The 14421-nt window shown below is 35.7% G+C and overlaps 2 protein-coding genes across 3 annotated transcripts; one reads left to right on the top strand and one right to left on the bottom strand.

Moving 5' to 3' along the window:
* The first annotated feature begins 896 nt into the window (after positions 1-896).
* LOC107023278 (40S ribosomal protein SA-like) lies at positions 897-3498 on the top strand. Of its 2 annotated transcripts, none has more exons than XM_015223917.2 (5): positions 897-1129; positions 2043-2305; positions 2383-2580; positions 2751-2946; positions 3188-3498. In XM_015223917.2, the coding sequence occupies exons 1-5, from the start codon at positions 994-996 to the stop codon at positions 3283-3285; spliced, it is 891 nt and encodes a 296-aa protein (XP_015079403.1). In that variant the 5' UTR covers positions 897-993; the 3' UTR covers positions 3286-3498. The 2 variants fall into 2 exon arrangements, with proteins under 2 accessions (XP_015079403.1, XP_015079404.1); XM_015223918.1 differs by having other exon boundaries at positions 904-1129; positions 3191-3498.
* A 748-nt stretch (positions 3499-4246) lies between these two features.
* LOC107023530 lies at positions 4247-13611 on the bottom strand. Its single transcript, XM_015224245.2, has 7 exons — positions 13115-13611; positions 11736-11971; positions 9925-10615; positions 8953-9298; positions 8683-8777; positions 7505-7699; positions 4247-5145 (listed from the first exon to the last, which is right to left on the bottom strand). Exons 1-7 carry the CDS (start codon positions 13295-13297, stop codon positions 4399-4401), a joined length of 2493 nt encoding a protein of 830 aa, XP_015079731.1. The 5' UTR covers positions 13298-13611; the 3' UTR covers positions 4247-4398.
* Positions 13612-14421: the final 810 nt, after the last annotated feature.

The following is a 14421-nucleotide window of genomic DNA, read 5'->3' as shown; positions in this document are numbered from 1 at the left end:
GGTTTTTTTTTTTCGGTTTTTTCGGTTTTCGGTTTTTGTAAATTGCGTACCGAATACCGAACCGAAATATTTCGGTTCGGTTCAGTTTTTGTTAATTCGGTTCGGTTTTTGTTAATTCGGTTCGGTTTTTTATTTCGGTTTTTTAATGGGCCTGTTTAGTGGGCTTTTTACAATTTTAAACTTTACAATTTTTTCAATTTTTTGTTTGATTTTTCAACTTAATGGGCTTTGATATTTCAACTTAATGGGCTTTGATATTTCAACTTAAAGTTTCTTATTTTTTTAAAAAATTTATTTAATATTAATAATTATTAAATATAATATAATTTATAAATTATAATATAATATTTCGGTTTAAACCGAAATACCGAATTCCAAAGTAATATGTACCGAAAACCGAACCGAAAAACCAAAAATACAAAAAATTAAACCGAATACCGAACCGAAAACCGAAATACCGAAACCGAAATTCTGAAAAATTTCGGTTCGGTTCGGTGTTTCGGTTTTCCGGTTTTTATGCCCACCCCTAGTGATCCAAACATAGTGTAAAGGTCGATCTCACGGTATAGTTAGTTTCCTATCAAAACAACGAAACATAAATAAAGTCGACAATAGAACGAAGAACGAAATTTTACGACAGTTTTTCATAGACGTTCACTTGCATTACATACACAAGTGCTCTCTGAACTGTGCAATAAAGTCGCCCATAACACACGGCTTGGTGTAGTTAGTTTCCTATCAAAACAAAGGTTAACTTTTAAATACCAGTTGAACAAAGTGGCTAAACTATCAAAGTTTTACGATTTTTAAAGAGAAACTTAATCAGCCCAGCCCATAAATATACAACAGCCCAGCCCAATACGAGCAAGGTTTTATATTTAACTTCCTCTATACCAAAAGGGTTTTATAGATACGTTCGTGAAGAGAGAATCTCGATCTGCCGCAAGCCGAAAAAAACCCTAGCAGCAGAAAGGGAAGAAACAGAGCACAACCATGGCGACGCAAGATGTAAGGACTCTTTCGACTAAAGAAGCTGACATTCAGATGATGTTGGCTGCTGAAGTTCACCTCGGTACTAAGAATTGTGACTTCCAAATGGAGCGATACGCTTTCAAGCGCCGTAACGATGGTATGAAAGTGTTTAACTTGATTTTTTTATCTCATTTCCTTGATTCTATGTGTTTTTCGTTATGTTAAGATCATATCTTATGTCTATTAGCTGTAAATTGCACGGATTGATGCATAGTAGTTTGTAGATGCTTATTGTTATGTTGGCATTAGGTGTATTGATTTGGTTATCCACGAACTTATTTTAGAGAAAAATGTTAAAGTAACAGTTGGAAAGATTTAGCTTTTTTTATTCGCCGTTACTTCTCTGTGATAATTGTATTCAGCTCTTACCTACTGGTAGGATTTGCTCATTCTTATGATTAAGCCGATGCATGGGTAGCTGTCTTGCTGTCTTCTAGGTGCATTTTATCAAACTAATAGATTCATATTAATTAGATATAGGCACTTAACAGGGAGCTTGATTCGAACAACAGTAATGACTTTTATAGTGGATGTACTGCAACTATTCAAAAGCATATAGATTAATTCACTAGTCATGTGGATAGATTTGAATTGTAAAACCTTGTGGCAAGTCAAGCCAATACCTTTACAATATGCATATAATGCAAATAAGTATTTTTGAAGTATTCTCAATTTGCTGAGGCTGGGCGCCTGTATTGGTCAAATTGTGATTAGATTGTGTTGTTTGTAATTGCTAGTTTCTCTTTTAGATAATCTTTCCATTGTTTGACCTGCATATATATAATATGCATTCGGATTCATCATATCTCATGTAGGAATTCTTTATCTGCAAATTTCATTTGCTCTCTCTTTTGTTTACTTCCATTAAATTGATCTTAGATGTGCATTTTACTAGTACTCTATGTGGGCCAACTAGAGATACAAATTCAAATTCATGGTGTCATAACAAAATCTTCATTAGTGGTATTTGGTTTCTCTGTTTACTTGACCCTAAGTTTTTATATTTGTAGGTATCTACATCATCAACCTTGGAAAGACATGGGAAAAGCTTCAAATGGCTGCCAGGGTGATTGTTGCTATTGAGAATCCTCAGGACATCATTGTTCAATCTGCCAGGCCTTATGGACAGAGAGCTGTCTTGAAATTTGCTCAATATACTGGTGCACATGCTATTGCTGGACGTCACACCCCTGGAACTTTTACCAATCAGCTTCAGACCTCATACAGTGAGCCACGACTCTTGATTCTCACTGATCCAAGAACTGACCATCAGGTTTTACTTACTATCCTGCTACTAATATTCTCTTGTAAACCTGCCAATGATAACTAACCTGTTTGAAAACTTCGCAGCCAATCAAGGAAGCTGCACTTGGGAACATCCCAACTATTGCTTTCTGTGACACTGATTCTCCAATGCGTTATGTTGACATTGGTATCCCTGCCAATAACAAAGGAAAGCACAGCATTGGTGTTCTTTTCTGGATCTTAGCAAGGATGGTACTCCAGATGCGTGGGGCCATTAATCAAGGACCTAAATGGGATGTTATGGTAAAGACCATCTTTATTCATTTTATTTTGTATAGCTCTAACTCCATTGTTACATTCTGCTGCTGGTGGTTGTGTGCTCTTCTGAAATGTAATAGATGATTTAATGCCTGCTTTTGCAGTCACTTGAATATAGGTTTTTCATTTGCATCTGTTTATTTCTATTTTTGCAGGTTGATCTCTTCTTTTACAGAGAGCCTGAAGAGGCAAAGGAGCAAGAAGAGGAAGTGCCAGCAATTGCAGATTATGCAGACTACTCTGCTAGTGCTGCCCTTGGTGGTGACTGGACTAGTAGCCAAATCCCTGAGGCGCAATGGACTGCAGATACTGCAGCACCTCCAGTAGGTGGTGGTTGGGCTGGAGATGGAGGTTAGTTTGTTATTCTGTGAAGTTGGTTCCTAATATTGTCTGCTAAAAAATTTCAAACCCCAACTGGAACTTCATTGCTCTTGAGCTCATTTTAGCTGATAGTCTTTTACTTCTCTTTTTTTTTTCCTGTCCTATGATTGTGAGCCTCTTCTGTAAGTAAGCATTTGGTGATTTTAAGTTTTCTTATTCCTAAATTTGTTGGCACTAATAACTGCCTTTTTGTTTCCGGGACGAATTTCAGCAGCTGATGGCGGATGGGATGCAGCAGCTGCCCCTGCACCAGTTCCTCTACCAGTACCAGATATTGCCCCTACCTCTGGTGCTACAGGCTGGGAATGAGCCTTTTTCCTTTAAGCTCTTCATCCTTTTTTGGATAAAGATTAGATATTTTGAGTTCTACAATAGATGGTTTTTTAAATGGCACAGTTAAAAAGGATTTTGACTTCGTGGATGTACTGAATTATTTAATCATTGCTAGTGCAGTGTTTCTTTGGAGAATCTGGAAGTGCTTTTGTTTTGAAAGTGGAAAAGCAAATTTTTGTTGTCGTCGTATCTATTTTCTTCATATTTCTGCATTCATTCCATAATTGTATTACCATGTTCTTTCTTGTTTGGAGGGTTTTACTTTAATCAGTCATAAGAGTAGTGTTAACTTGACTTTATCGCATGATAGTTTCTTATGAATGTTAGAACCCTAGATTTTTTTTATATTGAGGTTTCCACTGATGTTTCTTAGAGATGTTTGTTAACCTGAAAATATATTGCACTAAAGTATTTTACAAAATTGTCAAGTTTGCAATTTCATGTCTCTAAATGGGTCAAGTTTTTTCCAGGCTTGAAACAAGCTCTTAGTGTTTTGTACATATACGTTTTTCTTTAATTGACCACGACTATAATAGGACAAGAAGGTTAAAGTGTTTTAAGGTTTGTATAGTTGTTGATTATGTTATGCAAAAGTAAACTTTGATCTTCCATTCTCGTACCTACACGGGACCTCTGGTCTACTTAAGTGTTTAGCTCGAATGAGTAACATATATCAATTCAACAGCATAACATGGTAAAATGACGAGAATAATCACCTCATACAATCGACGTAAGATATTTTTTACTTGCAACTCCTTCTCCACGGACAACCAATTAAGAATGATAAAACTTGTTGACTCTTTGGACTGAAGTTCTATGAGTTGAGAACACTCTTCTTCATGGCAGCTAAAGATGAATCATCCGATCACGGAAGCCAAGTATAGCACTGTTAATTTGATTTTTCTTTTTCCTTCACAAGGTCGTCAGTTTTACTGCATTTGTGAGACTGAAACATGTGAACCATTGGATAATTTCGTTAGTGAAGACAGTGAAGCACAAAAGAAACGCCAGTAACAAGATACACCAGGGACTGGCCTTGTGAAAATAAATGAACTGGCGATACTGTAAAATTTACAATGTTCCTTTATTTCACTGTTGTCCCCTCATTCTCTCAACTAAATTTCTCCCCTTCTCTTCTATGTGACGTGCCCTTTCTTCCAGTTTCTCCCCCATTTTCTTCCCCAAACCAAGCATCCTAGCCCTTCTCCCTAATCTTGTAGACTTTGAATCATCTTCTCCAGTAATTTGATTTTTTTCAAGTAGTAACAGTTGTCGAGAAGGTGACTTGCATTCTATGTTCTCCGCTGTGCTTCCGAGATGACCCTCTTGCTGTTCCTCATGCTTCAACAATGGTGCTCCCAATTCTTCCAAAGGCTGGTTATTTGTGCTAGGCTGTGCTATAGGAACTGATAGAGACGCATGATCCAGTGATTTGCTTTGCAGGGCAGACCATCCAACTTTTTTCGTCTTCGCTTGATTGCTTCCGCCATTGCTAGAGGTGCTTCCTGTTTCTGGACTATGCGTAGGAACTGATAATAATGCATGTGGATCCAATGACTTGCTTTGTTGAGTACTCCATCCTGTTTTTCCTGGAATTTCAGTTTTGCTTTCAGAATTACCATTGGTACCTCCCTTATCAACTTCAGTGACTCGTGTTGCATCCGCAGGTTGGGAGCTGGATGCTTCTTGTCTGTTCGCATTATTACCTGCACCTTCTCGATTCAGCCATAAAAATGGGGCAACTTGTCGGGGGACCCAATCGTCCTTCTCTGCTAACATAAATGGGATGGATACACTTTCACAGTTTGGAAGTACCAGTGTTTCACGAATAGCACCCTGCATTAGTTATAAAGAATCAGCTTAAGCCTCTGAAGGAAATCTCAGCCTACGGATGACAAAAAGAGAACAATATATTGGAAACTTTGCATAGATTGCTCTATCGAATTTAAAGTTGAATCAAATTCAAGCATCGTTATAAAACCAATCCATAGGAAGCAGAGACATTGGTGATTGGGAATGAAACAAGTACAAATAAATGAGTAGCTTATCAAAAAGAAATGATCTAAAAACAAGAACTTGCAAGGCTGGGAGGTTGAAGAATTTCAAAATTTGGTTGAGTTGTTTCACAAACAAATAACTTCACAGGATAGTCATGACACATAGAGATGGGGGAGGGGGAAAATGGCGTCATTTCTGTTGTGACCAATAACCAATTATGAAAAACTTCTAATCAGCTTTTGCACACATATTTTGAAACGCATCACTAGGGTATTGAGAAACATGTCTTTTTTTGCTTGGCTGGCTGCAAGAGGATGATCTTGATGTCGGAGAATTTTGAGGAAGAAGATTACTTGTATTAGTTAATGTTTCATGTAAAGGCTCAGGGGAAGATGTGAACTACCTCCTTTTACATTGTTGGATAGCATCTTATTTGTTATGAGAAATTCTGAGATGGTTTAGACTTGAGTGGGTGATGTCGGGTACTAGAAAACAATGTTTAGCAGAGCCTTTTGAAGAAGGAAAAGAAGACATGGAGCATGGGACACTCACAGGTCGTTGCATTTCTTGCCATTTACAATCATTTGAAGGGACTTGTTACTCCTCTTAACACTATGCGGGCTGTATGAGGAATAGTAGAACTTCTGATTGAGTTGAGAAAAACTTTATTTGTACACTTGAATACCATCTTTTCCCTTTATTTTCTTTGGTGCATGCACGAGTTCTCTTTATAGGAAGAAAACTAAAGTGGAAGAGAGGAAAGTGGGCCGGAGGGGGAGGAATGGCAATGGTGAGTGTAGAGAGAGAGACCACTTTTTAAAAATTTCTTTTACTATGGGATCCAAAATTAGGCCAATCAGGTGACACCACATATTAAATAACAACAGACTTTTTTTAAAAGGGCATGGACTATTAGTTATTAGGGCAGAAAAGAGCCACAATAATAGTGGTGAAAGCAAATTTAGTCAAATAGGTGGATAGAAGGTATTTTTATACCAATTCTAATATTTCAGGGGTAGTTTTTGGCCTTTTTTGTAGGAAATATCCACTTATACAGATAAGTGGTTAGATTATTTTAGGAAAAGTACTCTTGGCACCAACTTGTCTGGGGATTGAGACGTAATTGTAAAGAATTGAGATTTTATATGGAAACCGCTCTATATTATATCTTTTCGAAACGATGATTTCCACAATTCTAAGTGCTGTTTCCACTATTTGATATTTAAGACTCAATATTCTAGAAATTTTTGTTCAAGTGTTAACCCACTGCTGTAAGTCAGTCACAATTATCTCTAGAAACCTTGACCTACTGAAAATGGATTTAAGCTAGCGAAGTGTTAGAACTGTAAAAGGTTTCTAATATTTCAGGGGTAGTTTTGGCCTTTTTTGTAGGAAATATCCACTTATACAGATAAGTGGTTAGATTATTTTAGGAAAAGTACTCTTGGCACCAACTTGTCTGGGGATTGAGACGTAATTGTAAAGAATTGGGATTTTATATGGAAACCGCTCTATATTATATCTTTTCGTAACGATGATTTCCACAATTCTATGTGCTGTTTCCACTATTTGATATTTAAGACTCAATATTCTAGAAATTTTTGTTCAAGTGTTAACCCACTGCTGTAAGTCGGTCACAATTATCTCTAGAAACCTTGACCTACTGAAAATGGATTTAAGCTAGCGAAGTGTTAGAACTGTAAAAGGTTTTTAATATTTCAGGGGTAGTTTTGGCCTTTTTTGTAGGAAATATCCACTTATACAGATAAGTGGTTAGATTATTTTAGGAAAAGTACTCTTGGCACCAACTTGTCTGGGGATTGAGACGTAATTGTGAAGAATTGGGATTTTATATGAAAACCGCTCTATATTATATCTTTTCGTAACGATGATTTCCACAATTCTAAGTGCTGTTTCCACTATTTGATATTTAAGGCTCAATATTCTAGAAATTTTGTTCAAGTGTTAACCCACTGCTGTAAGTCAGTCACAATTATCTCTAGAAACCTTGACCTACTGAAAATGGATTAAAGCTAGCGAAGTGTTAGAACTGTTAAAAGGTCAACATATTTCAATCTTATTCAGCCCAATGGTAAAAATTTTAAAAATCATGATTAAGTCCATGTAAAAGGCTTAATGAGAAGAAGAGATGTATAGACACATAATCAAATTGTAGTACAGAAATCATCAATCTGACCTTGAACCGATTGATTAGGAACAAAGAGAGATGCCCACTTGAGATCTTATGCTCCCCAACGGAAGAGTCCAAGTGGATATCTATATCGGGCATCGATGTGAATCCGAACCATATTTGATCTGAAGGTGGTGGCTTTATGTAGAGCCTCATAGTTCCTTGAATGGATGCGATCCTTATCCCCAGAGAGAGTGATACCTGATGAGTTTAAAGATCCAATGCTTAGAATGCAAAAGAGCTTCTTCCACAATTTGTTACAGTACAGGAAGAATAAGACACTATGTTTCTTCAGTACATGCACCAATAAATTCAAAAGTTTTTGTCCGGCACAATATGATTAAATCACTAATCATCTGAGTAATACATGCACTAGCAGAATGCTGCCATATTAGAAGTTCTCATGATTGTATAGCGCGTAAATCCTTTATCATTCAGAATCCATTGCTCAACCATAACTCATACCATGTTTTCCTCAGGGGATCCTTGGTCTTACCTGTCGTTATCCATTGCTAAAAACGGATACTAAGGTCAACTTAACGACATCAACTATAGTTCCTTCTCTGTAACTAATAAGGAGGTCATTTCAAGTCAACGTCAGGAGAACTACTGAAGTTTTGCTATTTTACACAAGTATTCTAGGATGTAAGTTGCACAAACATAGGTTAACCGTTAACCTGTAGATTTTGACTAACCCAAGAGAAGTGAATCTCTCAAGTAGACCATTTACAAGGAATCAAGCTAAGAAATTACAAGATCTCCAAGATTTAGCTCAAAGGATCATGTATCATGACTTTAAGCCTTGAGGACTATGAGGGAACAAAGAAAACCAAGGCCAATTAAGCTCTTTGAATCAAGGGATCTTGTGACAAGAACTCTTCTATAACTCATTATCTTTGGAGGACTATTAAGGGATTTGTGTACTTTTGGCTCTTGGGTTGTCATAACTATAACCATTTTGTTGCATTCTTTCATTTTAGAAAAATTAATTGGGAAGAGAAAACCCTTGTGGCGAGATACTAAACTAGATGTTGACAGGATTGAACCTTTAAAATCAAGATTATAAGCCTTGTGAGATACTAAACTGCTCTACCATGTACATAAACAAGGATTAAATAAGCACCTCCACCCTATCTGTGCAGACCAAACAGCCCATTATATTAAATAAAATAGTTGTAAACAACCTGTGAGACCTGCTTGGCAACAGAATTAAAGATAGACTTCCACTTAGAAACTTGAGGCAACACATTTGGTGTGCTATTGGAGCTTCTCATCCCATCTGAAAATTCACATGATTAATACACCTTGAAAACCATCTAAAATAATTTTTCTTTCAAAAATAGTTGACTATTCCCTTTAGATTACTGCACAAATAACCATGAAGCATGCCCAACCAAATTAACATATTTTGATTGCAAAATCCAAAATTTTGAGAACATCATAGAAAATATTACCTTCCTTGGTTTGGTCCATCTTATCAACGTTCACTTCAGAATGCTTTTGTTTTCCAAACTGCTCAACCCCTTCTAGTAAATCATATTTCACATCATGAATAGCACCGGGTTCTGTTTCTGGTTCACCACCTTCAGGTAAATCAAGGTCCTGAACTGCTACCCTCGTCTCGACCTCCAAGATTGCATCACCAGAATACTGAAGATCAATTTCGAAGGCCCAAAACTCATTCATGTCCGAGGGAAGAACCCTCATTGCACGTATGTAGGGAGGAAGGTTACCAATATTAACAGAAGTACATGTCACTTCGCCTATGTAGCTAGGAATTCGTATATTTGACAGCGTTCTCTACAAGTAAGAACACACAGAATCATAAGTCAGTTCGACAAAGAAAATTTCTATTTAGTTTAATATAATAATAGAAGAAGCATAAAATATCACAATGAAACAGTACCTATGAAGCTTCCAATAAAGCATTAAACAAATATCCTGCCATTATAACTTGCAAAGGAACTCTGCTAGTAGTATTCATATTATTTTCGGTATTTTTATTATTTTGCTATTTCTGTACTTCTCATTCTTAGTTTCTATTACTACTTGTTGTCTCGTATGCCTCTACTTTCTTACTATCCTGCTGCTGTAACTGCTTATGTCTCCATAAATGTTGTGTTTTTGCTCCTTGAGCCGAGGGTCTATTGGAAACAACCTCTCTATACTGGGGAAGAAAAAAAAATCAACCATTCCAGACCCAATTCCTACAAATGAAATGTTATAAATATAATGGAACCAAATTCTTTCTTACTCAAACACATGCAGTTGACAAAACTCAATTGCTAATTTTCGACTTACACTACTAAGTGTAAAAGATGTTCCATTTGCTTCAAAGCAATAGTTAGAGCAAATTATAACGTCAGCAACCAAAAAGCTTAAATCAAGAAACATATACTAATGGAAAGAGAAAGGGGATTGCAAACCTGAATCCTGGCTTGCAAAGAGGTTTTCATCTGGTCGTTTCTTTTAGCATCAAAAAACAAACGGGATATCAACAAGTTCCAACAAAGAGTTCCTTCATCACCAAAAATTCTCTCATCAGAATCCGCATCAGAAGTAACTGACATTTGACTCCGGCTTCCTAATCCAGCAGATGTTGATGTAGATGAAGGCACTACAACGTCCTTAGTAGAAAAATCAAGAGGTTTTCGTGTTGGAGCCAACTTGATACCTCCACCAGCAAAAGCAAGGTCTTGTAAGGATTGAGCTCTCTCACTTATCTTCCTTTCTTCATGATCAGACGTTGAAATGCTGCTTCCTTTGTTTTCTGGAATACTCTTAGAAGCTTTCTTGCCAAGCTTTTTCAGAAATTGCCGAACTTTTGATGAGGAACCATCAAACTTACTTGATTTATCACCTAAATCAGGACTAACACTTGAATACGGTTTCATAAATGAAGGATAACCTGCATTTAATGACGTCAGGTAATTTTGAAACTCTATGTTCAACTTGGCAAACCACGTAAGTTTCACTTGGTCCTCGCAGGAAGCAAGACGAAGGGATTTGCACCATGCTTCTTTCTCCCAACATGTCTCAAGATAAATGTACAGTATTCTACTTCCTTCACATGAAGTTGATGCTCTGCACTCTATTTTGATAGGATATCTTTTCGCCCTGTAAGATTGCAGCAGATAACACCAATAGAAGTTGTAAGTTATTGTTATTACTTCTCTTCCGAACAATTAGACAAGCCACTTACTTAACTGTGTGCTAATTCAGTGAAATCTAAGATTTTGTAGGAAAAGCAGAATCTATTATAGGCACCAAGAGAGATCTGTTCTACATTTGCCTTAGCGGCAATAATTTATCCATCAACTTCTTGATAATAGTGAAAACGGGTATTTGGGTTTTATTTTTTGTCTACTTCTTCTAAAATTAATTTTAGCTTTCTTATTTAAAAAACTCTGCAGTTGTCCCATAATCACACAACCAGAATTTGAACATCAAAGTAGTGACAATTGCTATAATGAAAATTTTATATTTTTAAAATGAGCAGCAAGTGACCTACTTTCACCCAATGATACTACAGAGATGCATGTAGGCAAATTTGTGGAAACCAGCTTCCAACAACCAGATTATTTCACGGTCAGACTAAGAAGAATATTTTGGCTCATCTTTATATCTATTCTAGCTTTCCTGCTGCCAGCAATCTAGCACACAGATTTAGAACATAGCACACAATTTAGCTACTTCTGCAAACTTCTTTTGAAGAATTTTAGCTTGCTTTTTTTAGAATAAAATCTGCAGATGCCCTAAATCTCAACCAGGGGTTGGACTTGAACATCAAATAATCCAAAAATAAAATAAAAATACTTTAGCTAAACATAGCAGTAAATGATCAACCTATTTCCACTCTATGAAACTGCAAAAATACATGTAGGTTTACATATGTGTGCTTCAGCTAGCATTCAACCACCAGATCAATTCAGACTTGACTAAGAAGAATGCTTTGCACTCATATTTATGTCTGCCCAAGCTTTTATACCACCAGCACCACATGACAAAGGACATAGCCTATAACTCAATTGCAGCTAGAACTAGATAGCTCTTTCCAGATCTGATGCCTCCAAAACTATATTCATAAAAATGTTAGAAGAGGACTACGAGTGCCACATCTTGCCAATGATTTTATATTTGAAACCAATGACTCAAACCAACTTACACGACCAAAAATAATACAGTTTGTCGGTTCAACAAAAATCACTTCAAAATATAATAGTACTTCCAAACTTACCATTTTCTAGTGGACAAGCTTGACGCTGAAACAGCTGCTATTATGCAACCTTTCAGTGGAATTTCTACTTGGGAACCATCTGACTCTGTAAATACGAGATGATGATCCTTGATTTGCGCAAATTTCTGAGTAGGTGTAACCTCTAAGATCTCCTTCTTGCTTTTTTGCTGCGTCACGGCTTTATCCACTGGAAGAGCCTTTGGTATTCTTTCAGATTCTAGAACCCAGACTGTCCCCTGGGAAGCAGATGCAGAACATAAGCAACAAGACAGTAAGTTGAAGCTGATCAAGTCCATTTAAGAAAATGTGAAAGGAACTTGAATTGAAAAACAAATTTGCTGCACGGTGTGAGCTTGTGAGCAATTATAAGTTATCTCTGAGAAAACTTATCTCTTAATGATGAAGAACAAACAGTGTTAATGAGATATTATTATAACGTTATATTATTTTAAAAAAGAAATATCTTTTAAGGTAATAATATCCTAAAAAGTCTGAAAAAGAAGTTATCCCAGATACCACGGTTATAAAAAAGTCTGAAAAAGAATATATTCAAAATTGTACCCTCAGCTTGAAAATAACAGCAAATCTAATCATCTAAACTGATAATCTCTCTAGCACATCCTATCATGTTGCTTTCAATGGAAATAATGATGTAATCTCCTCCCGTTTCTAATAGGGTGTAGTATCACAGGTGTGCTACAAGAGGTATCTAATCCTAACAGGTCCTCAATGTCTTTTTCTATTAGAAATGGGAGGAGTTCATACATTATTCCCTCTAGCACATCCTATAGGGTACACTTCTATTTTTTTAACAATGTCTTAACACACTATTCTCTTTTTAGGCTAAGCACGTGGAACTACCTAACTTAATAATGGGCAGTGGTGAGACTTGAAACCAAAACTTCTTCCTGCTCTAGTACAACGTAGAAATTATTGAACTGAACACACTTTTTATTCAATGTAACAAGTTCACACTGAAGGTTACGAATGCAAATCAATAGCCTTAAGTCTAGTCTAATATATTAAAAAAAAAAATAGACTCCACATAGACCAGACTCAAAACACATCTAATCTCTACATTCAAGTGTTCAAATTACATTCTACCAATGTCCCCAAATAGACTAATCACATATACTCTCTTTATTCCAAAAATGTCTAGCTTTTTTCATCTCCCGAAATTTCAACCTAAATTGCATACCAACACTTCCAAATGCCCTTATTCACTACTTAGATATGGGAAAATTGCTAATATACTTCTAATGTAGATTCCAAATCATAACTTCACAAAAGGAATAACTTAATCGACTTAATTTAGCTGTCCTATAATTTAATCAGTCAAAATTGAGCAGCATGAACATTAAGCAAGTAAAATGACATACCTGTTTCAGGTACAACGAGAAATCGAAATTCTCAGTAGACGATAGCGACCCGTCCGGTTTTGCTTTATCCACTTCACGAGCAACTCTACGGTTCAACCAGCGTATCAAATACACCACGCACACAGCTTCAATTGCAATAACCGTTACAGCTCCCAGAACAAACACTACAAATAGCAGCAACATCCTTCTCTTTCTCCTAAAATTACCAGTAACAAGCTTCGCTTATCACAAATCCATCATTTTGGCTACAGAAATCTTCCGATTCTTTCACTCTTTTGACCAATTTCAACACGATGAAGAAGGGATTCGAGAGAAAAAGAGGAGAAAATAGGTCACTTGTTAAGAAAAACTGCTTAACTAGTCAAACGAAATTCTGGGGAGGATAAAGTACTAATGAAATAAGCATGGTTCAAGCAAAGCTGATGACCAAATTCTGACCAACGCGTTAGTAGATTTTTTGAATTTCTTTAAGAAATCAAGTTGAAGTATGGCACACGTATCTGCCAATTTTCGTCGCACAGTTTTTCTTTTTAGTGGGCCTAAAAAATAGTGGGATTTTTAAGGAAAAATTACACAAGTGATAGTTATTTATTTAATAATTATCAATATTTTTAATTTATTATTATTTTTGTCAACCTTTAGCAATACTTAATTAAAATAATTTTAAAAAATTATTTTAAATTTTGTGTCAAGTTAAAATCAAACGATGACTCCTAAATTATAATGGACAAGTAATATTTTCTTTAACTTGTACTCCCCGTTTCATTTTATATGATATGACATTCAAACAATATTAGCTTTGTTCAGAAACTTTTCATAGAATAATTAATTATTGTAATTCATAATACTTTTTAAATAATTTATAAATATATAAATTTTATTTTTAAAAAATTAAAAATTTCAAACATAAAATTTTTTGATCAAACTTAAATTGTTTCACGTTCAAAAAACGAAAAATCTCAGGAGGAATATACTTTTTGATTGTTGGTGTGGTCCATGCTAGTTCTGTTAGACTCCTATCATTTTTCCTGGTTCAAATCAGGAAAATAACACAGGCAAAGTGCACCTAAAAATGTCATGGGGTGCCCTATTTTGGCAAGCACCATTTAATTGGTATTGGCATTGTGTTTTATTTTGCATAAATATTCATTACTCTATTAATTTCAGATAAAGAGATCTATTATGAAAAAAATAATACTTATTTTATTTACATTACATGATTAAAATTCTAAGCAATTTTTACTTGCATTAGTCATATATGGAAAAAAATTAAAAAAGTATTAAATGAAAATTTTAGATTTATAATT

This window comes from Solanum pennellii, chromosome 6 (assembly GCF_001406875.1).
Source record: "Solanum pennellii chromosome 6, SPENNV200".
In the NCBI taxonomy this organism is placed as follows: Eukaryota; Viridiplantae; Streptophyta; class Magnoliopsida; order Solanales; family Solanaceae; genus Solanum; species Solanum pennellii.
The sequence above is the reverse complement of the archived record's forward strand: the minus strand, read 5'-3'. Positions and strand labels throughout refer to the sequence as shown.